We start from the raw sequence: 24,269 nt of genomic DNA on the forward strand, positions 1-24,269 counted from the left end.
TTCATAAATGTCCGACAATTCATCGTCGTCTGTCGATTCTGTCGTCACATTACAAAAGTATTCCTCGTTATGAAGACAAAACTTGTCTGCGGTCTTCAGTTGGGCCCAACTTGAATTGTTGTGGAGGTTCCCAATCTTCAGATCTTCAGATCCCCAATTGTCCCATCAGCGTTTTTTCCCCTGCTCCTCTTCATTCATTCCCTTCAGATTGGTCCCACTATCACTTCCACCTTGCTCCTCCATGTTCCATGACCATCGCTCCTGTAAAGATGTTGTTTTGTCAATCACTTCCCAATGACCTTGGATTTTATGGATAGTTAATTGACGTCACGAAATGCATGCACAAGCTCCTCCATAAGCCGCAGATCAATGGAGGAAATGAAAATAAATGACTGTCCATAGACAGCACGAGAAGCACGAACCTTTACCTTTCCTTGGGTTTCTGCTTTCAACGAGGACAGTTTGTACGGACCGTCTGGTAAACCATCATGAATCCTTTTTGTGATCCTCAAGAATCCTCTTGTGGAAGTTCAGTCACTCAAACCTTTGGGTCTCCCAATCAGCCAAAAACTTTCTTGGGCAAAATAAATCTCAAAATTGGCCTCCAAAGCAGCCACCGATTGGGCATCCTCCGTCGTACAAAGTCCTTCCTTGGCACACTGGAAGGCCTTTGTCCGCAGCTTGATGGAGTACGACTATCCTCCCTGGGGTGTCCCCACTGCCTTATATCCTGCTCAGCTTGATGTCCTGGAAACCAAGGCCTTCATCATCATTGGAATCTCCCGTGATGAAGCCGAGTCTATGGGCCTATCAATTTCACATCGCAAACAGTCCAGTGATGGTTCAGGTCATCTTCTACTGCCTCCTTTGTGTTCTTCCACCCTCTGTCTGCCCCCTCTCTGGTTTTTGCAGGGTGTATGATCTTTTCTAGCCCATTAACCCTCCCCAAGACCCCTTCTGTTGAAATGTCCATTTTCTTCTTCCGGAGAGTTTGTGGCTGTATCCATCTTGTCCACCCCAATGCATCCTCCCATACCCTTCATTTCCGCCCCCCCCCTACATCCCTTCTTTGTCCTAGACGTCCTCTATTTTCTCCCTCAACCGTGTTCTTAGTGTGTTTTACCTCCTCTCATTCTACTGTTCATTTTGTTCCGTTACATCTTGATATGTTCTATGTTGTAGCTCCTCCACGAGCAAAAGTTAACCCCGATATCAAAACGGAGTTCATTACACGGCGCATCACGTTAACTAAAGGCAAAGGTGTGGGTTCTTCTGTGCTCTTCGTTTCAACACCAGACACTGCCCATGAGTATCCCACCGATGGCATGGCAAGATGACGTCACAATAGTTTCCATGGCTCAAACAGGGTTCTCACGTGACCAAATCGTGCCACCTCTCTAGAATATAAAGATTGTCAAATCCGTCACAAATGGGAGTTGGGAGGTGGTGTGGGCATAAATCAGTCCACTGGCAAGTATGCCAATTACCCCCCTAATCCCATAAGTTGTTCCCCATTCTTATAAAATTTTCTTCTTCATCTTACTATAATTCACCAAATGTCTATCTGTTCCCAGGTACCGCAAAAACGGCTGAACCGATCGCAACGAAATTTTGAGTGGGTAATCCTGGGACCCCCTGGAGTAAAATAGGTTATATTGTTTTCCCAATTTTCCCAAACACGATGGAATAATATTTACCGATATGAACAGTGATGTGGCTTTTATTGAAACTGCTCGTTTGTGAACGGGTACGTTTTTCATGGAGGTCCTTCACGAACTTGCTGTCCATGTCTGACGTACAACTGAAGGTGCTACAGGAATGTGGAATTTATTAGTTTCATGCTGTAGCATTCGCCGTTTCTGCATTGTCTGCTTGCTACAAGCCTCTCACCCGTGCGTAGCACGGGTACCTCACTAGTCTTACTATAATTCACCAAATGTCCGTCTGTTCCCAGGTACTGCAAAAACGGCTGAACCGATCGCAACGAAATTTTGGGTGGGTAATCCTGGGACCCCCTGGAGTAAAATAAGTTATATTGTTTTCCCAATTTTCCCAAACACGATGGAATAATATTTACCGATATGAACAGTGATGTGGCTTTTATTGAAACTGCTTGTTTGTGAAAGGGTACGTTTTTCATGGAGGTCCTTCACGAACTTGCTGTCCATGTCTGACATGCAACTGAAGGTGCTACAGGAATGTGGAATTTATTGGTTTCATGCTTTAGCATTCGCCGTTTCTGCATTGTCTGCTTGCTATAGGCCTCTCACCCGTGCATAGCACGGGTACCTCACTAGTCTTACTATAATTCACCAAATGTCTGTCCGTCCGTCTGTTCCCAGGTACCGCAAAAACTGCTGAACCGATCGCAACGAAATTTTGGGTGGGTAATCCTGGGACACTCAGGAGTGAAATAGTCGATATTGTTTTCCCAATTTTTCAATTTTCCAGTTTTTCTAAACACGATGGAATAATATTTACCGATATGAACAGTGATGCGGCTTTTATTGAAATTCTACAAATACTGTTTAGATTTTGATGATTTGCGTGTGATATGATTTAACGGATGTTTATATACATCGTTTAAAATAAAAAAAACCTTCAATTTCTGGTATTTTGCCTTTTCATTTGGGCCTCCCAATTGAAGCCCCACCCATAGGGTGGGTACCGTTGCTCGTTTACTTAATATCAATGACCTCAAAAATAACCTTTGGCCTTCACAATGCCAACAATGTCCTGCTGTTAACTAATGTGTATCCCATCGGTGTCTGTAACGGACATGTTGCGTAAGACACACAAACAGGCCAACGCAGTAATAGAGCTCACACAAAGACTGAGAGGTTTTTTTTAATTTTCTTTAGCTCACAGACAAGAATTTTGAAACTTCCACAGACAAGAAAAAGCAGTGGCTTGCAGACTTAATTTTTAAAAAATAATTAGATCCTTAAAGGTATTTTAGATATGTAGGGTACGCATATAAAATATACTTTCATTTTGACATGCTTTTGTGTCTTACCAATCATCCGTTACTCACTGTGGCTCTAGAAAGAGCATTGTATAAATATATATAATCATATATTTATATATATATGTGGATTTCTTTAAAGTGAAAAAGGTAATTTCTTTTTAAAACAATCAGGGTATCGATGGCACTTTTCAGTTTCTGTTCAAGCACAAGGGTGTGCGCTCAGTCACACCAAACATTCAAACCTCGAAGCGGAGTGGAATTATTTGCGAAAACAAGGACGTTCAAGCTATCTCGACTCAACTCAAAATACTCTAATCCTAACAGAGTTTCACTGAGCGGGCCTGTGTGACCATACTATGAGGTGAACTGCTGTTCTGAATCAGCCTGTGGCTTCAAAACAGCAAGTCAGGTCCAAGTAATATTCTATACAATATATACACACGTGTGCGACTGATGCCCACGTGCACGTGCACACACACACACACCCACACCCACACCCACACACACTCTCTCTCTCTTGTGTACAACTCCACACAGAGAGCATCCTAACCGGTATACATGTCACAGCAATGCCCAACAAACAGATGTGATGTCAAGAAAAAAATATTCTCGGAAGTTACGTCAATAATTACACTGGTCAACAAAATTTTAAAAGTTTTATGGTTCTAGTATATTTTGAGGTGACTCTAACCAACATGAACCTGTAGATTTCGATTATGACATCCAATTTTCACGAGTACATCCAGTTTTTGAGAACCAGTATACCATAGGAATATCAGCCACAGCCGAAATTCGTCTTGTACTCACTAATCAGGACTTTGTAACAAGACTATCTGAGCTGGAAAGCGTTACTTGGGATAGCTTTGTGGCTCTTGCTCACAATTACCTTGGAAATTTTCGAGCACCAAATTATGAAGAGCTTGTGGACAAGATGTTGAAGAGTTACCAGGCGCTCGGTGCTCGAATGTCACGCAAGATACATTTCTTCCATTCTCATCTGGACTTCTTTCCACAAAATCTTGGCGATGTCAGTGATGAACATGGAGAAAGGTTTCACCAGGAAATTGCCATCATGGAGACTCGATATCAAGGCCGATTCAATCCAAACATGATGGGCGACTACTGTTGGACTTTACAGCGTGAAAGTGATTGCTCCTACAAACGCAATAGTAAAGTTCAGAAGCAGTTTTAATGTGATGTAAATAAAAACTTTAAGTTCAAATTTTTTTTTGTGATATTTTATGAAGTTCATATTATTTTTGGAAATTTACATTTTTTTATGTGATGTAAATAAAAACTTTAAGTTCATATTATTTTTTGTGACAATAGACAATTATTGAGACTTAATCAATAAATTCGCATGCTCTAAAGATTTTTTCCACACTTATGATGTACTACGTCAAGGTTACGTGATAGCGAAATTTTAAGGTCAGATTCGGATTCGTGGGCACCAAATTAGTGAGAAACAGTTGAAAATAAGTCAGAACCAATTTGGCTGTTGACCAGTGTTATCGCCTCACCGTCCGTCACATTAGCCTGGTGATGGCTGAGTGGTAAGGGTGCCGGCTTGGGATCCTAGGATCCTGGTTTCGAATCCTGGGTTCAAATCCCGGTCGATCGCTGAATTAACACCAGGGGGGTTGACTCAGCCTGTCATCCTTCCGAGGTCGGCAAATTGAGTACCAGCTCACTGGTAATTCCCTGTGTGTCGCAATGGGCGACTAACAGGATTGGCGGCAGGAAGGGCATCCAGCCGTAAAACATTGCTTCAAAAAAGGGACCACGGTGGCCAAACAAGGCCAACCCCTGCTCTGCGGGGAAAAATGGCCTCTAAAGATGGTTCTTTTTTCTTCTTACCTCTGTCACATTCTCCTCACCAATTTGTTAACATGACCTGGCAGCGTGAAACTGCCTGTGGTACCGAAGACTCCACTGGGAGGATTCCTGCGATGAGGTTGAGATTCCATAGTCTTTTCAACGACGACCACCACACACTAAACGTGCTAGGAAATAGAGTACATTTACACGGTGCACCCTATTAACAAAAATATTTGGAATGCCAGATGTTAAAAGTAGGGATCAGTTAGGATGCTAAACCTGGTGTTAACTCACCACACACACACACAGCTCTCACATTAAATTTCCATTTTCTCCAAGACAATAGAGACTTCATGCAAAATCGCAGAGCACAGTCGTACTGTATCAACCTAAAAACGATCGCAATGGCCAAAGGAAACAAGATGACAACATTGCACAAAACAAACGGTTCCAAAAGCCACCGACGAGAATCATTAATACGACGGTACGTTTTTACCTCAACTCCAAAATGGGACATCCATTAAAATGTCGAAGTACTTACAGCAGAGCTTCCCCAATTGTAATGCTGTGAGACAAAGTGACAACATAGGATTAAAACATAGGCCGAATACAAAAAGCTCACGACGTGTGCGCGACGACGTCAGTCAACGACGTCAGTGGCACAAGAGGACCGATGACGTCATGGCAGCACAAAATGGCCGATGGCAGGAGAGCAGCGCAAAGCGCTACATTTGGCTTGGTATTATTCAGGCAGCAGGGAGCATGGCTAGTGTGTTCCAAGTTCGGCTTTTTTATTTTTTTTTAATAAAAAGGATCTTTGCAGCTCCAACAAGTAACGAAGAAAAGGCGAGAATGTTGGTCTTTGGCTAAATGGTACCCGAGGCGTCCATGCACTCTTCTTCAGGCCTGAAAAGAAAAAGGAACAAACAAACACGAATCAAACATGAAAAGGCTCGAAGTAAACCAAACATGTGACATGAAAGTGCAATACAAGCACAAGGCAGGACGAGCCAAAGGCTCGTGACCTCGGCCGACCCAGGGCGACTGTACAATCACCATCCAATAACATGGCAAGATAGTCACACAGGTACACCAACCTGCTGCTTATGAGGCCAACACTAAGGCCTGCCTTTTTTACGATGAAAAAAGGTAAACAACCAAACATTTAAACAGCCTTGGACGTGCACCTTGACCCCACGGCCAAGGCACACCGTCTATCATGGCTGTCCCATTAGCATACACATGCACCTCAACCCCAAGGCTGAAGCACATGGTCATTCAAAACACATGCATCCTGACCCCGAAGGGACACAACGCATGGTCATACAATTGGACCCCTCCTCCATAGGAGTGAGTCCACTGACAAGGTATTACTCCTGTCAGGCTTTCTTCTTCTTCCTTTCCTCAAATAAAAATGGAAGTTTAAAGCTTCTGAAGCTTAGTTATGAGAGGTACAACCCATTTGGATAAGGGGAGAGAAAAACATTTTCATCTAAATCAAAGCCGACGATGGCAAAAGCACAAGTGGATGAAAACTTTTAATGAGTTAAATTGAGATGCTCATCCCATTTAGTAGGATCATTATGCTGACTAACCCCAAAAAAATTGCAAGAAAACGTTTTATGGTGTTTTCCTGTAGTATTTGGTCCAGAGAACAACATATCAAAAGTAGGTCGAATTTGGCTCATCAGAAAGGGTCCAAATTTGACGTCAAACAAGATGGCCGTCATCGGACCAAAATGTCCAATATATACGCATATCTTTTGAAACAAGCAGTTCTAAATCACTTTAAAAAGTAAAAATGAACCATAAAACGTATTACCTTGGATGTCTTGCAGTTGACATGTGTCCCAATGACGCCATGACATCATTCGTTGCGTCATGACGTCATGTCATGACGTAATTAGGTGTAGTCTGATGAAAAATTCCAAATTTATGAAAACTGAGATTCACAGGAGTATTTGAAATCGTTATTGTCCTTTACATCTGTATGGTATGGCATCATCAAATCACCGATGACGTCAAGATGTTGATGCCTCAGCCAATCTCTTTATTAACATGCAGTTTAACATATGCAAAACGACATAGAGTTTGGTCAATGTATCCTCTTTTTCTCAATTAGTTGGTACCCAGAATGTCATTCCAGTTGGGATACCATTACTGCTTTACAAAAAGAAATCACAAATCAGTCCTCTTTTTCTTCTAAAATGGGAGCATGGTTCATATTTTCACAGTTGCCATCCTGGCAAGGTCCACAAGCCGTGGTGCATTCAAGTCCGTACTTCTTACAACTACATCTAAATGTGTTGCATCCAGCTGAGCAGTTGCAGTGAACCATTTTTAGCAGGATGTCAGGAGCAGGGTTATTGTCCATCATTACTGGTGTCAGTTTGTCACCTTGAATATCCCAGCCCCATTTTGCAGGGTCCATGTTGTCACTATGGCCCATCCATTCCATGACTTGAAGGTAACTGCGTCTTGAGTGATGTTTTGTAGCTGAGGTTGTGGGGGGCAATCACTCTGGGGTTACGAATGTCTTTGCTGTCGCCACTTTTTTTGCAGAGATGACTGTACCGCAATGATGCTGGAGAGCCGGACTTTGTCCCGTTAAACAACGATACCATAAGACCCAGCACTTTCTACAGCAACTTGATCTGTGTCTGGTGCACAGAAAATCCTTGAACAGGTACGCAATACAGAATCACCCTTGGTGACTTTTTGAAACACTGATTTTTTTCCAACACCAAAGATTCTAGAGGTAGTGTCACACCCAGTGAATGCATGGGCAAACAACAAATCAGTACAGACATCATCCCCAAGTAACTTCTTCAAAATTTTTATATTGTACACATTTGGTTTCCCTTTGTCTGACCGAAAGTAGAGCTCCTTACTGTCTATTTTCCCATGATACAGAAGTAATACTAGGAGATCTGTATCTTCTCCGATAAGGGTGGTTGATTTGGTTTTGGACATCGTGACGGCTGCTTTCACGATGTCCACGTCGGCATCTCCCTCAGCCTGTCCAACATGGCAGTGTTTTTGACTCAGGCACACCGTAATCATATCAATTAGTGACTTTTTGTTCCTTTCATTGGAAAGGAAATCATCCTTCTTCCCCACGAATTTGGTTGTCTCTGTAATATTGACAGTATTTCTCACAGTTGTTGTCTTCCGTCGCTGGTGGGTGTTGTCCTTTGTGCTGGGTCCTCCATATCCGTCGAAGACAACGGTTGCTTTACCATACAATTCTGTCGTAAAAGATGCGTTAGCATCAGCAATTGAACCGTACGTGCTTCCTTCAGTCCATTTCAGCCGATGTAGGAGGGAACCCCATCTAAGACGTAGTGCTCAGTCTTTGGAATAGACTGAAGGACAGCATCATCCTTAGAAGTAGCATGGTTCCGTATAGCCTCGAGAAGCGCGGGTTTGTCTGGCTTTTGTAGTTATTGTTTAGCTTCGAACAAGGAGGGTGGATACGGGGAAAGTTCGTACTTCATCATCTCGTCTAAGTTTAGCTCTCCAGACTGTGACACAACCTTGAACCTCTGAAATAAGAGTGCTGCATCAATTGTTCTATCTTCAGTAACCTTGACAACCCTTGCTGACGCCAAGGTCTTTACTTTAGTGTTGCGTCTGTGTGAATAACAAAATACCAACTGACTCTCCATTTTGGCAACAGTTTCCAAACCAACAGTGAAAAGGTTGTGCACGTTCACATCATCATCAGCGTTTATCCCTGTTATAATGTTGCGCAATGTCGTCTCATCTGAGAATGGGCTATAGAGTCCAAGCATTGTGGCAAGTTTGGTCCGATCCTCTTTATCCCTCACTATTCTTGCAGAAGTTGCTTCTTTGTGCTGTTCCCGTTGTGTATCACATTTCACAAAATTTCCTGCATGGCATAATTGTAGGCAGATGATACGGGAGAAGACATTGTCCAGGTGGCCCTTTGGTGCTCTGACATTCCACTACCTCTTGTTAAACCTCCTGTACTTTTGAGTGACCTCATAAGCGTCTGTTCGATCACCAAGTCACAACCAAGACCAGCCCAGAACCTGTCGTTCGCCGGATGACATGGTATCCACGCATGAATTTCTGAAACACTTCAGGGTTTTCGATCTCCAAAGCGGTCATCTTTTGGAGATACAGATAGGCAGACTTCAGGTAATTTGGGTGAGCAAATATCGGCAAACAATCAGATACAGCATGGATGTGCATTTGCCATGATCCTGTGCGATCAGCCTCAATAAGCTCCCGGGCCACTCCCAACATTCGCTGATAGTTCAACCACAGCTTGCTCGTTTTGGAATTGTCAGCCAATTCAGACTTTTTTGAGGTTACTGCACGAACAATCTTTTCCATGCAATCAGATCCAAGCACTCTGTCGACATCTATTTCACCATTCGCAGCTTGAGAGTATAACTGCTCAAGTTCCTGTATGAGAGTCTCAAATCCTGGTTCACTATCAATGATCTTGGAGACGACTTGGTTGGTGAGACACTGGTCAACTAGATGTCCACGAAGCGCACGCTGCACAGCTTTTCCAGTCATCATGTGTACCAAAGCGTTTTCCCCATAGATCGTCTCAAGGATATCTTTGAGTCCACTTCCCTCCATCAATGTCCCAATAGCACCCAACAGGTTCATTTATGTATGGAAGCTGCCGAGTAACGATATTATGCCGTCATGACGCAATGAATGACGTCATGACGTCATTGGAACACTTGTCAACTACAAGACATCCAAGGTAATAAGTTTCATGGATAATCTTTACTTTTAAAGTGGTTTAGAACTGCTTGTTTCAAAAGATATGTGTATATATTGAACATTTTGGTCCGATGGCGGCCATCTTGTTTGACGTCAAATCTGGACCCTTTCTGATGAGCCAATTTCGGCCTACTTTTGATATGTTGTTCTCTGGACCAAATACTACAGGAAAACACCATAAAACGTTTTCTTGCAATTTTTTGGGGGTTAGCCCATTTATTTCATATTTTGACCCTACTAATTTTGGTGAAAAAGGATTGATGGAGGATGAGGACTAGTAATGGCATGCACACAACAATTACAATATTGTGGCGGACACGAAAGCACTGACGCGGTGACATCACCCCGCACACCAAGTAGGGATGGGCGACGCCAGGGAGAGAGGCGTGGCCTCACGATATACGCGGAGCGCGCAGCCCTGAGCAGCTTAGTGCTGCAGTTTGAGTACTTTGAATAAAGACTCTTTTATGAACCGCGTTGTCCGCTTGCTCTTTGCGTAAGCATTAGCGTGCGCAGCATCGCGCTTTATATGGTGACCTCGACGTTGGATCTGCCGTAGCGATCCTTCCGAACACGACGCCATTGCAATGGCCAACGACAAGGCAATGGCGATTAAACTTCCCGAATTTTGGGAGGCCCAGGACGAAGTCTGGTTCGTTCAAGCCGAAGCCCAATTTCAGCTTCGGCGCCTCACCAACGACGACATGCGCTACTGCCACGTCGTCGCCTCCCTCGGGCCCGGCACGGCCGCTCGAGTTGTGTCCGTCCTTCGCCACCCACCGGACGGCCACAAGTACGAGGCACTCAAGCGGCTACTCCTAGCCACGTTCGGCCTCACGGACGACGCACGGGCCAACAGCCTCCTGGATCTCCCCGAGCTCGGCGACACGCGCCCGTCGGTCAGAATGGACCATATGCTGTCACTGTTGGGCGACGAAGCCCCCGGTTCTCTATTCCGGGTGCTTTTCCGTCGCCAACTTCCAGCGCAGGTTCGCCTCGCGTTGGCCGGGACCGGGCTAACGGAACCCCGAGCATTGGCAGCCGAGGCGGACAGGTACTTTGCGGCTTCGGATACGCGGGCGAGAGTCGGCGCGGCCGTCACGGACCTCGAGGCTGATGCTGCTGATCCACAGCATCAGCTTCCACAGCATACGCAACATGCTGATACGCCCATCGTGACCGCCGCCACGCCCCGCCCACCGCCGCGGCGAAAACCGCCAACTCCACCGGCCTGGCGGAGCCAGCCACACTCCTCCAGCTCCACCACCTGGTGCTGGTTCCACGCCAAGTTTGGCCACGAGGCTCGGCAATGTCATCCGCCATGCTCCTTCAACAGGTCGGGAAACGCCCGGGCCGGCGCTCAATAGTGGCGATGAGCGCCGGCCGTTCGAGCAGCCTGCTGTTCATAACGGACACCTTATCCGGGCACCGTTACCTGTGTGACACGGGAGCGCAGGTGAGTGTCGTTCCCGCCGGCACGTCAGACAAGCACGCCGCGGGCGGGGGCCCCGCGCTGCTTGCCGCGAACGGGACGCCCATCCGTACGTACGGAAAACGCTGCCTCTCTCTGCGGTTCGGAGGGCAGGTTTTCCGATGGACGTTCGTCACCGCCGACGTGCCCATGGCACTGCTTGGCGCAGACTTCCTGTGCGCTAATGGGCTCCTGGTCGACGTAAAGTGCAGACGTCTTGTCCAGGCCGAGACGTTCAGCTCGCTCGCTTGTGCGCTGCCCAGCTCGTCGAGCAGCTCAACGAGCGGCTTGCCAAGCGGCTTGCCGAACGGTTCGGTTCCGGCCACGTTGGTCTGTACGCTTCCGGCAGCGGACGCATTCACCCGCCTCCTCGCCGGCTTCCCGGCCCTCACGCGGCCCACCTTCTCGGCGGGGGCCGTCAAGCACGGGGTGGCCCATCACATCCCCACCGTCGGGCCACCGGTCTACGCCCGGGCACGCCGCCTCGAGCCGACGAAGCTGGCGGTGGCAAAAGCGGCGTTCGCTACCCTGGAGTGACTCGGCATCGTTCGGCGCTCAGAGAGCCCTTGGGCGTCGCCGCTGCACATCGTGCCGAAGCCCGGCGGGGGATGGCGACCGTGCGGGAACTATCGCCGTCTCAATGACGCCACCACTCCCGACCGCTACCCCGTCCCCCACATTCAGGACTTTTCCGCCCGTTTGGCGGGCATGTCCTTCTTCTCGAAGGTGGACCTCATACGCGGCTACCATCAGGTCCCCGTCAGGCCGGAGGACGTCCCGAAGACGGCGGTCATCACGCCATTCAGACTCTTCGAGTTCCTGCGGATGCCCTTCGGTCTGAAGAATGCGGCTCAGGCGTTCCAGCGACTGATGGACAGCGTCCTGCGCGACTTGGATTTTGTCTACGTCTACCTGGACGATATCCTCGTCGCCAGCGCGTCCCGCGAAGAGCACCTACGCCACCTCCGCACGCTCTTCGAACGCCTGGGCCAGCATGGCCTGATTGTGAACCCCGCAAAGTGCCGGTTCGGCGCCGCCATAATCGATTTTCTGGGGCACCGTGTCACCAGGCACGGAGCCGTCCCCCTGCCGGCCAAGGTGGAGGCGGTGAAGGGGTTTCCGCGCCCCCGCACGATCAGAGGGCTGCAGGAGTTCCTGGGCATGGTGAACTTTTACCATCGGTTCCTGCCCCGTATCGCCCAGCTCCTGCGCCCCCTGCACGAAGCTCTCCGAGGTAAGCCGGGCAAAGGCGACGTTACCTGGACCGAGCAGATGGACACGGCATTCACGGGCGCGAAGCTCGCCTTGGCTAACACCACCATGCTCGCGCACCCGGCGCCCGATGCACCGATCGCCCTCACCACCGACGCCTCGGACTACGCGGTGGGCGCGGTGCACGAGCAATGGGTGCGTGGAGCTTGGCAACCGCTGGCGTTCTTTAGCCGGCAGCTTCGCCCGCCCGAACGCCGTTACAGTACCTTCGACCGCGAGTTGCTCGGGCTTCACTTGGCGGTCAGGCACTTCCGCCATCTGCTCGACGGCCGTGCGTTCACGGCCTTCGTCGACCACAAGCCGCTGATCTTCGCGATGGGCAAGGTCACCGAGCCGTGGTCGGCCCGGCAGCAGCGTCACCTCTCGGCCGTGTCCGAGTACACGACGGACATCCGGCACGTCGCGGGGAAGGACAACCCAGTGGCGGATTGCCTTTCCCGGGCCGTCGCCCACGCAGTCCACCTCGGCATCGACTATGCCCGGATGGCAGCGGACCAGGCCGCTGACCCCGACGTCCAGGCCTTGCGGACCACCGTCACGGGCCTCCGTGTCACCGAGGTGCCGTTCGACGGCGCAGGCGCGGCCCTCTTGTGCGACGTCTCCCTCGGGCGTCCTCGCCCCATCGTGCCCGCGGGCTGGCAGCGCCAGGTGTTTGACACCATCCACGGCCTGTCCCACCCGGGCGCGAGGGCCTCCCAAAGGTTGATCGCCGACAAGTTCGTCTGGCATGGCCTCCGGAAGGCCGTCCGCGGCTGGGCCAGGACGTGCCTCGCGTGCCAGCACGCCAAGGTGCACCGGCACATCCAGGCCCCGTTGGCCCCGTTCACGGTGCCGGAACGCCGGTTTGACCACGTCCACATGGACCTGGTGGGACCTCTGCCCCCCTCGCGGGGTTTCACCCACGTCCTCACCATGGTGGACCGCACCACCCGGTGGCCGGAGGCCGTGCCCTTGGCGTCGACGACGGCGGCGGATGTCGCGCAGGCTTTCATCGCCACCTGGGTCGCCCGGTTCGGCGCCCCCTCAGACATCTCGTCCGACCGCGGCCCCCAGTTCACCTCGGAGCTCTGGGGGGCGGTCGCGCAGGGGCTCGGGGTCCGGCTGCACCGAACCACGGCATACCACCCCCAGGCTAACGGCCTGTGTGAGCGATTTCACCGCTCATTGAAGGCCGCGCTCCGGGCCACCCTCCGCGACGGCGGCTGGGTCGACAGGCTCCCCTGGGTCCTGCTGGGCCTCCGGACGGCGCCCAAGGAGGACCTGCGCGCATCCGCGGTGGAGTTGGTCTTCGGGCAACCGCTACGGGTGCCGGGCGAGTTCCTCCCCGACTCCACGGCACCATGGTCCGCGGCACAGCAGCGCTCCGCTCTGCAAGAGACCGCCCAGAGGTTCGCCCCGGTGCCAACGGCATGCCACGGGCACCCACCGACGCACGTCGCCCCGGAGCTTCGCACGGCGGAGTACGTCTTTGTCCGCCACGATGCCCACCGGACACCACTGTGGCCCCCGTACGACGGGCCTTTCCGCGTGCTGGAGACCGGGGCGAAGCACTTCACCCTGGACATCGGCGGTACTCCTGACCGCGTTTCTGTAGACCGCCTCAAGCCGGCCCACCTCGACATGGACCATCCACCGCCAGTGGCCCGACCCCCGCGTCGGGGCCGCCCCCCTGCGGGCGGACCCCCGGCACCGCCCAGCCCCGCCGCCACGCCGCCCCCCGGTCCTGCTGCCGGAGGCATCCCAGATGGCATCCCTGCATCCCAGACGCCGCCAGTCGCCAGGGGGCGCTTCGGCCGGGTCATCCGTTTGCCCCGCAAACTGACCGTTCAGGTGCGCGGGGATTCTGGGGGGGGGGGGGGGGGGCGCGTGTGGCGGACACGAAAGCACTGACGCGGTGACATCACCCCGCACACCAAGTGGGGATGGGCGACGCCAGGGAGAGAGGCGTGGCCTCACGATATACGCGGAGCGCGCAGCCCTGAGCAGCTTAGTGCTGCAGTTTGAGTACTTTGAATAAAGACTCTTTTATGAACTGCGTTGTCCGCTTGCTCTTTGCGTAAGCATTAGCGTGCGCAGCATCGCGCTTTAATATTAACAATAGAGTATTTATAACAATGCAGAGACTTGCCTGGATATTTGTCGAAGCAGCTGCACCCCCCACCATTTATCTCAGCGGCTACACCCCCCTCCTGCCAACCCACCATTTGTCTCAGTGGCTACACACCTCCCCCCCCCCAAACCAGCATTTGTCTCAGCGACTACACCCCCCTCCAACCCACCATTTGTCTCAGCGGCTACACCCCTGCCCCCCCCCCCCAAACCACCATTTGTCTCAGCGGCTACACTCCCCTTCAACCCACCATTTGTCTCAGCGGCTACACCCTTCCCCCCCCAAACCACCATTTGTCTCAGCGGCTATACACCCACCTCCAACCCACCATTTATCTCAGTGGCTACACCCCCCTCCAACCCACCATTTGTCTCAGCGGCTACACCCCTCCCCCCCAAACCACCATTTGTCTCAGCGGCTACACCCCCCTCCAACCCACCATTTCTCTCAGCGGCTACACCCCTCCCCCCCCCAACCCACCATTTGTCTCAGCGGCTGCACCCCCGCCCCCCCAACCCACCATTTGTCTCAGCGGCTGCACCCCCCCGCAACCCACCATTTCTCAGTGCCTACACCCCCCCCCCCAACCCACCATTTATCTCAGCGGCTACACCCCCCTCCAACCCACCATTTATCTCAGCACCCCCACCCATCCTCCCCCAACCCACCATTATCTCAGCGGCTACACCCACCCCCCCAACCCACCATTTATCTCAGCGCCCCCACCCCCATCCCACCATTTATCTCAGCGGCTACACCCACCCCCCCCCCAACCCACCATTTATCTCAGCGCCCCCACCCCTCCTCCCTCAACCCACCATTTGTCTCAGCGGCTACACCCACCCCCCCCCACCCCACCCACCATTTGTCTCAGCAGCTACACCCCCTTCCAACCCACCATTCTCAGCTGCTACACCCCCCCCCCCCAACCCACCATTTATCTCAGTGGCTACACCCCCCCCCACCCCCAACCATCCATTTGTCTCAGTGGCTACACCCCCCCCCCCAAACCCACCATTTATCTCAGCGCCCCTACCCCTGCTCCCCCAACCCACCATTTGTCTCAGCGGCTACACCCCCCTCCAACCCACCATTTATCTCAGCGCCCCCACCCCTCCTCCCCCAATCCACCATTTATCTCAGCGGCTACACCCACCCCCCCCCCCCCAACCCACCATTTATCTCAGCGCCCCCACCCCTCCTCCCTCAACCCACCATTTATCTCAGCGGCTACACCCACCCCCCCAACCATTTGTCTCAGCAGCTACACCCCCTTCCAACCCACCATTTGTCTCAGCTGCTACACCCCCCCCCAACCCACTATTTATATCAGCGGCTACACCCCCCCCCCCACCCCCAACCCACCATTTGTCTCAGCGGCTACACCCCCCCCCCCAACCCACCATTTATCTCAGCGGCTACACCTCCCCCCACGCCCCCAACCCACCATTTGTCTTAGCAGCTGAGGAATCCCTTGGAACATACCCCCCTTCCAGCCCACCATTTGACGAGGCAATCACAACCCTACTTCCCTTGGTGACCCCACCCCCCATTTGTATAGGTGACTCCATCCCTTACCCCCCCCTGCCCCCCACTCTCCCACAATTATCTCAACGACCCACCCCCACCCTTAATACCTCACTTGTCTAGGCGATCACACAATCGTTTTATCGCAGTGAGCTATCCCCACCCACCATTTGTCTCAACAAGCCACCCCCATTTTACTTGGTGACCCACCCCCATTTGTATAGGCGACCACACACCTCCTGCATCTGTTTAGGGCTCCTGGCAATCCCACCCCCGATTTATCTTGACGATGCACCCCACCTCTACACACATCTACGTGACCCCACCCTCCATTTGTCTCGGCAATTCCCCCCCCCCCCCCAGTTCTCTCGCCGACCCCCACCCTATTTGTTGAGGTGACCCTATGTCCTACCTTTTTCTATGTGAATGTAATGCCTTCCCACCTCCTCATGAATTCAAGTTGAGAAACTGATGGATTGGATTAACGTGGTATTGATGTAGCACAAGCAAGATGGGCCAGAAGTCTTCCTACATCAAAGTTCCTTGTATATAACAAGCTTTCGAGTGCAGCACCCCCCCCCCCTCCCTATACATTAAAGTACAACTTTGTAATTTAGTAAACTGGTATTTTAAATGTAGGCTGAAAGCATGGCCTAAAGGTACGCACACTCGCCTATAAGCTGCCTAGCCTGGGTTTAAATCTTGACCCACCTATAAACTGGTGTTTCATAGGCTGGGTGATTCATCAATGTGTGTGACGTCCCTCGGATTGACGTTAAGCTGGGCGTCCCGTCTGCCAGCATTAGTTGGTGGACAATAAAGGTGCAGTGGTGTCCTTTACGAAGAATAGGCGAGCTATCGCTGGCACCATGGCCACATTCCAAACTGATGGAAGAGAGATTCAAAGCACCAAGCATGACCCGGACCTGGAAACAGCTTTGGCAGAACCAACACGCCGCATCACAGAGTATGGTGCATCGGCATTTTAAATGTGAAATTTAGTTCCATTGCTGCAGATAGCGGCGTGCGTCTTAGAATGAATCACATCAATTAAAGTATATATTGGTGCAGACAACTACACCCTCAGGAACGAGTGTGGTTAGCTTGGACATAATTCAGATTCAAGGTACAAAATCACCTTGTCGTTAAATTGGACATAAATACCTTATGGTTACATTGGAAAAACTTGTGGAACCATGCCTTGGGAAGAGATGTGGACAGCTTGGACTTGTGGGTAAATTTGATAGAAATCTGTGGTTAAGCGAGACAACTTTGCCACAGTGTTTAAGTCCACTTGGTGTGTAATATTGGGGTTGTGGTGAGCGCGCACACACACACACACACACACACACACACACACACACACACACACACACACACACACACACACACACACACACACACACACACACACACACACACACACACACACACACACACTGGAGTCTCCATTTCGGTAGGGCCAATAAGGTAATTCATACGTGACAAAAGTCACACTAATGTCACATCTCCATTCCAGGATTCCCATGAGTCATGGCCTTCTCATTGGGACTGCAGAACCTCGTGCACTTGTCCCAATAGCAGGTGTTAAAAGTCTCTCACCAGAAGGTAATCAGCTCACAGAAGAGAGCTTGCAATTTTTCTGTCGATACAACTCTGAGAATAACATCCAAGTTGGGGTGGAGTACCAAACCCACAGCCCAAGTCCAAGGCGTTTTGTACATTTCCAGCTGGGACTCACCTCTCGGCCTGGCCACCGTCTACACGAGGGGTGACGGACAGGGAAGCCATGGCAGTGACGGCTTCAGCCTCTTCACAGTCATGCTGGAACGCCTCGATTATTGAAAGGCCAATGGAGGAACCATACCTCTTCACCCCCCTCCAAAACTGACCTGCACGGTAACAATCGGTGTCCGACAAACCATGGTTAGCACAACGATCAGCTGTCTAATTCTTGAAGCAATTTCTAGGTGCTTGAAGACCAATCATAGTGTTTAAGATGGTATCACGTGTTCAAGAAGGAATGATACAATGAGCAATTATATTAGAGTGACGTAGGTAAATAATGATTAGTAACTGCATATTACAAGTCCTTCCAGTTAATAGATCACATTTTAATTCCAATTTCGTCAAAAAGTCTGAGGAAAAAAAGCAAATATGACAATTAAGAACAATCCATCACAAATAAGTTTATTCCAATGAGATGCGGCAAACTGTGGAGGAACGTCCAATGGGATACCTGAATTACCAAGATACCTGAACATTTAACACGATATTTACCATGACAAAATAACCACAACGATGGGACAAGTGTTGAAAACTATCAAAATAAATAAACAGTGAATAAAACTTACTTTGAATAAAACTTACTTTGAATTTCCACAACTTTCTCCAAAGATGCCACGGCGTTTAGGTTTGGTTGCTGTCCCAGAACGGCTTTCGGAAGTGGATCGAGCTGCAGGAAGAAAAAGAAGAGGAAATAGTGATTCCTTCAATTCAAACCGCACCATCGCAATCTGTGAAGTGTGAATGATGGACATGGATCAGGCAGATCGAAGATAACTTTGAAACTATCAGAGAAGTAGTGTCCATTAGAGACCCATCTCACATCCATGAGGTCAATCCACTTACACAAGTGGCACAATTATTACCGCAAGGCCTAACTCTCGTGCAAGTGCAAAGTAAGCTTTGGGGTATAGTATTGTAAAAGGATTTCCTACTGTGGAAAGGGACTCCATCAGATGACATCACCTTCAGGGCTTTCCACATTCGTACCTCCACCACCAAAGGTGCAGGAGGATCTGTCTGTTTGTCTGCGAGCAGGATATCTCAAAAAGTTTTGAACTGATTCGGATAAAACTTGGTGTACAGGTTGGGTGTGCGACAAGGACGGATTTATCCGATTTTGGTGAAGATCTGGATCTGGATCCAGATAGGACAATTTTTTAAGTGATTCTTCACCATTGAGAGATAGAACCAAACCGGATATATAGCACGGTATCCGAAAAAGTTGTGGACTGATTATGACGCAAACTTGGTGGATGAATTGGATTGGTGAAAATAACAAGCCCATTCGATTTTGGTTCAGGCCCGGCTGCAGATTTGGCTCATCAATCGGATACAAAACGTGAACTGTTCAGCCTGGCGGAGAAATGCGCTCCACCAAGTGCCATTCTGGTTTCAACATATTCACGGCTGCCAACAAGTAAATCCAGCCTGGTGTTGGCTGAGCGGTTAGGGTGCCGGCTTGGGATCCTGGGATCCTGGGTTCGAATCCCGGTCGATCGCTGAATTAACGCCAGGGGGGTTGACTCAGCCTGTCTCTTTTTCCGAGGTCGGAAAATTGAGAACCAGCTTGCTGGGATGAATGATCACGGTGTGTACCCCGATTTAGAATAGGTACACCGTATCCCTGCGCATCGTAAGAGGCGACTAAGGGTTGGCGTCAGGAAGGGCATCCGGCCATAAAAACATTGCCTCAAACAGGGAACCATGATTGTCATGGGGCCCGCAAGGCTAACCCCTGACTCTAGCGGGGAAAATGGCCTTAAAACGATCATTCATTCATTCATCAAGTCAATCCCTCAGAGAAATACACTGGAAATGCTCTCAAATATATCACATTAATCTATCACGATCAATGTTTAGCTGCATCACAAGTGCACGTGCATGGTATTCCCCAAGTTGAAGTCTAAAGTATTATCTTGGTGCATCTTGAATGGGAAGTGATGTGAGGGAATACGACTTACCAACAAGCATGACGCGATCAACATACAGTACGTGCATCATGCGGACATTTTCTACATGGAAATCTCACCATGTGTGCTTCATATGAACGAAAAGGTCTCCTCAATCACTCTCATCAGCGTGATTAATAAGGATGAAGGTTCAAGGTCCATGTGGGCCATTAATTTAAATAAATAAATAAATAAATGTACTGGTAAGTACAGAGGCATTGAAAGAAACTTCACCAATTTTTCCAAAGTATTCACCTGATAAACATGTGCATGCCTGTCCCATTCATGTGGTGGAGCCTTGATGCCATTTGTGTATAAATGATTGGGACAGATACGCAGCCATTTCAGGATACGTGCCTAGAAGTCTATATTACGTAAAGTGAATGCCACCTCGACGTCCTCCAGTGGTCTAACGAGATGTAAATCACAAGGTGACAAGTCTGCACTGCAAGTGGGATGATTTGCAACTTCCCAACCAATCGCTGCAAGAGCAATCATGATTACATTTGCCTGGTGTTGGGCTAGCGGCTAGGGTGCCGGCTTAGGATCCCAGGATCCTGGGTTCGAATCCCGGTCGATCGCTGAATTAACGCCAGGGGGGTTGACTCAGCCTGTCATCCTTCCGAGGTCGGCTAATTGAGTACCAGTTCACTGGTAATTCCCTGTTTGTCGCTAAAGGTGGCAAAAAGGGTTGGCGTCAGGAAGGGCATCCGGCCGTAAAACATTGCTTCAAAAAGGGGACCAAAAAACAACAACAACCACGGTTCCCGAAAAAGGCCAACCCCCGCTTGCGGGGAAAAATGGCCTCTAAACGGTGGTTATTTATTTTTATATTTAATGAAGGACGAGGATCATGCAGTGACGGTCACACCCGAGACAGCATACCTTGGCTGTCATCTGTGGCCTAGTGCTAGTCTCATTCCATAACAAGGAGATGGAGTAACCGCATTTACACCCACTCGAGCAGGAAGATGAATACCAAAGGAAGACGACGTGCAAATCGAGGCTGGATGCCAGGCAGTGCCAAATGCTCATGCTTTTCCCACCTACAAGTAATTCCACTAATTAAAGTGTAAAGGCCCCAAAACACCAAAGCCATTAGCTCTCCCGCTGATGGATGAACCTGGAATTTGAGAGAATCAATGATTGTTTCCCCACTTGCCCTCAATGACATCACACAGTGTTTAAGTTAATACGAACTGGAATAGAAGCTCAACTTCCTGATTAAACACCAATGTAACAGCCCATTGACCTTTCATCCCACGAGGAGAAATTCCACCTGTTACCGTTGCACGATGATAATTTTCAACAAGAGCTGGGAAATAAATGGGAGCGCCTTTAAACAACAACAACAACAACATTTGTCAGCCGAGGAAGTGAGGCAGCCAACTCACACATTTCTCTGTGACTTTATTTACTTTATAGCGACATCTTTGTTGAAATAGTCTGTCACGATGGTACAGCGGTGCAAGCTACAATATTATAATGGGATATGACAAAATAAAACGATGAAGTTGGCACGAGGTGGGTACCGCAACATCCAGCAGTGCGAGGATGCAGGCCTCCGTGCCATCGCACAGTGCAGACGTCTCATGACCGCCTTCCAGGGCCATGATCAGGCGTCCTGAAGCCAAAGTCATGAGCTGCTGCACCAAGTGTGCATAACCTGCACAGGTGTTTGCCAGAAGAAATAGACAAAAACAGACAAGAAAGAACAATATAAGGATTATCAAAGTTTGTTATAAAATTCATACCAATGGATTATCGTCATGTGAATGAAAAAAAAACAACCGCACAGCTTCATCCCTTCATGAAAAGAGAGAATATTTAAAAAAAAACTCATATGGTTTACATTTATATGGCAAGTCTGTCAGTTTGAGAAACTAAACATTTATTAGGCCTAACCAGGAGCGCACCCAGAATATTCATTAGGATGGGGGCTCAGGTTACCTGTCAAGTAGCAGAGGTTCAGAAGATACAACAGTACAAAATCAAGGAGTCAGGGTGAGAGCGCAATTATTGTCCCCCGTCGCACCGCGGAGCGAAAGGGGGACGATGGTTTTACCCTCCGTCCGTGTGTGCGACTGTGCGTCCGTGTGTGCGTCCGTGCGTGCTTCCATCCGTCCGTGCGTGCGTACCCTTGTGAGCGGAATATCTTGAAAAATAAGCGAAGTACCAATTTCTAATCTGGTGTGTGGGTGTATCTAGGCATAAGGAAGAACGCTATTGAAAATTGGGTCGCCACGTCAAAATCCAAGATGGCCGCCGCCATGTATGTCTGAACCATGTGAGATGAATATCTTGAAAAATAAACGACCTACTAACTTGTAATCCGGTGTGTGGGTGTCTCCAACCCACTCGCACATATTAACGACTCTTCCATGTTTTCTGTGTCTTCCACTTTGTCAACTCGCATCACTTCACCGACGGGGGACCGAGGTGTAACACTTGTTAATTTGTATTCTGGGGATGACAGGATGGCCTAGAGGTACGCACACTCGCCTATAAGCTGTCTAGTCTGGGTTCAAATCCTGACCCAGCTATAAACTGCCATTCTGGTGTTTCATCAATGTATGTGTTGGCCCTCGGATGGACGTTGAACCGGGCATCCTGTTTGCCGGCATTAGTTGGTGGATGTTAACGATCCCACGGTGTTCTATGTGGAGAGTATGCGAGCTATCGCCGGCACTCTGAACAAATGATAAATTCCTGTCTTAACCACAAAGGGCACTGCATCAGCGGCACAGCCGTGCCTACAGCTAATGGTGTTACTGCCCAACCCTGTGCTGCATATGAATGAAGAAGAAGAATTTGTGTTCTCCATATTCCCATAATGAAGGTTTTATCTTCTGCAGTCGCTTGATTGATTTAACATTTTTAGAGAACAAATAAATCAGAGTTCGATTAAATGTTACGGTGTGGCGGACACGAAAGCACTGACGTGGTGACATCACCCCGCACACCAAGTGGGGATGGGCCACGCCAGGGAGAGAGGCGTGGCCTCACGATATACACGGGGCGCGCAGCCCTGAGCAGCTCAGTGCTGCAGTTTGAGTACTTTCAATAAAGACTCTTTTATGAACCGCGTTGTCCGCTTGCTCCTTGCGTAAGCATTAGCGCGCGCAGCATCGCGCTTCATATGGTGACCTCGACGTTGGATCTGCCATAGCGATCCTTCCGAACACGACGCCATTGCAATGGCAAACAACAACGGAATGTCGATTAAACTTCCCGAATTTTGGGAGGCCCAGGCCGAAGTCTGGTTCGTCCAAGCCGAAGCCCAATTTCAGCGTCGGCGCCTCACCGGCGACGACACGCGCTACTGCCACGTCGTCGCCTCCCTCGGGCCCGGCACGGCCGCTCGAGTTGTGTCCGTCCTTCGCCACCCACCGGACGGCCACAAGTACGAGGCACTCAAGCGGCTACTCCTAGCCACGTTCGGCCTCACGGACGACGCACGGGCCGACCGCCTCCTGGATCTCCCCAAGCTCGGCGACACGCGCCCGTCGGTCCGAATGGACCATATGCTGTCACTGTTGGGCGACGAAGCCCCCGGTTCTCTATTCCGGGCGCTTTTCCGTCGCCAACTTCCAGCGCAGGTTCGCCTCGCGTTGGCCGGGACCGTGCTAACGGAACCCCGAGCATTGGCCGCCGTGGCGGACAGGTACTTCACAGCTTCGGACACACGGGCGAGAGTCGGTGCGGCCGTCACGGACCTCGAGGCTGATGCTGCTGATGCTGCTGATGATGCTGATCCACAGCATCAGCTTACACAGCATACGCAGCATGCTGATACGCCCCTCGTGACCGCAGCCACGCCCCGCCCACCGCCGTGGCGAAAACCGCCACCGCGGGCAAAACCGCCAACTCCACCGGCCTGGCGGAGCCAGCCGTACTCCTCCAGCTCCACCACACCTGGTGCTGGTTCCACGCCAAGTTTGGCCACGAGGCTCGGCAATGTCATCCGCCATGCTCCTTCAACAGGTCGGGAAACGGCCGGGCCGGCGCTCAATAGTGGCGATGAGCGCCGGCCGTTCGAGCAGCCTGCTGTTCATAACGGACACCTTATCCGGGCGCCGTTACCTGTGCGACACGGGAGCGCAGGTGAGTGTCGTTCCCGCCGGTACGTCAGACAAGCACGCCGCGGGCGGGGGCCCCGCGCTGCTTGCCGCGAACGGGACGCCCATCCGTACGTACGGAAAACGCTGCCTCTCTCTGCGGTTCGGAGGGCAGGTTTTCCGATGGACGTTCGTCACCGCCGACGTGCCCATGGCACTGCTTGGCGCGGACTTCCTGTGCGCTAATGGGCTCCTGGTCGACGTAAAGCGCAGACGTCTTGTCCAGGCCGAGACGTTCAGCTCGCTCGCTTGTGCGCTGCCCAGCTCGTCGAGCAGCTCAACGAGCGGCTCGCCGAGAGGCTTGCCAAGCGGCTTGCCGAACGGTTCGGTTCCGGCCACGTTGATCTGTACGCTTCCGGCAGCGGACGCATTCACCCGCCTCCTCGCCGGCTTCCCGGCCCTCACGCGGCCCACCTTCTCGGCGGGGGCCGTCAAGCACGGGGTGGCCCATCACATCCCCGCCGTCGGGCCACCGGTCTAC

At 50.6% G+C, this 24,269-nt stretch overlaps 1 protein-coding gene across 7 annotated transcripts in view; it reads right to left on the bottom strand.

The window, feature by feature from the left end:
* Positions 1 to 4,138: 4,138 nt before the first annotated feature.
* Positions 4,139 to 24,269, bottom strand: part of LOC137413004 (histone deacetylase 4) — a 233,663-nt gene continuing 213,532 nt past the window's right edge. For 5 of the 7 annotated variants that reach the window (XM_068098367.2, XM_068098373.2, XM_068098370.2 and 2 more), the window contains exons 23-27: positions 21,203 to 21,336; positions 18,304 to 18,388; positions 17,675 to 17,825; positions 16,645 to 16,818; positions 4,139 to 5,692 (exon numbers count right to left, since the gene is read on the bottom strand). In XM_068098367.2, the coding sequence (XP_067954468.2) occupies positions 5,653 to 5,692; positions 16,645 to 16,818; positions 17,675 to 17,825; positions 18,304 to 18,388; positions 21,203 to 21,336 (584 nt within the window). In that variant the 3' untranslated portion in view covers positions 4,139 to 5,652. The remainder of the gene's footprint in view (positions 5,693 to 16,644; positions 16,819 to 17,674; positions 17,826 to 18,303; positions 18,389 to 21,202; positions 21,337 to 24,269) is intronic. The other 2 variants (XM_068098374.2, XM_078781955.1) reach the window with 1 other exon arrangement.

Source organism: Myxine glutinosa, chromosome 7 (assembly GCF_964187855.1).
Source record: "Myxine glutinosa chromosome 7, kmMyxGlut1.1, whole genome shotgun sequence".
In the NCBI taxonomy this organism is placed as follows: Eukaryota; Metazoa; Chordata; class Myxini; order Myxiniformes; family Myxinidae; genus Myxine; species Myxine glutinosa.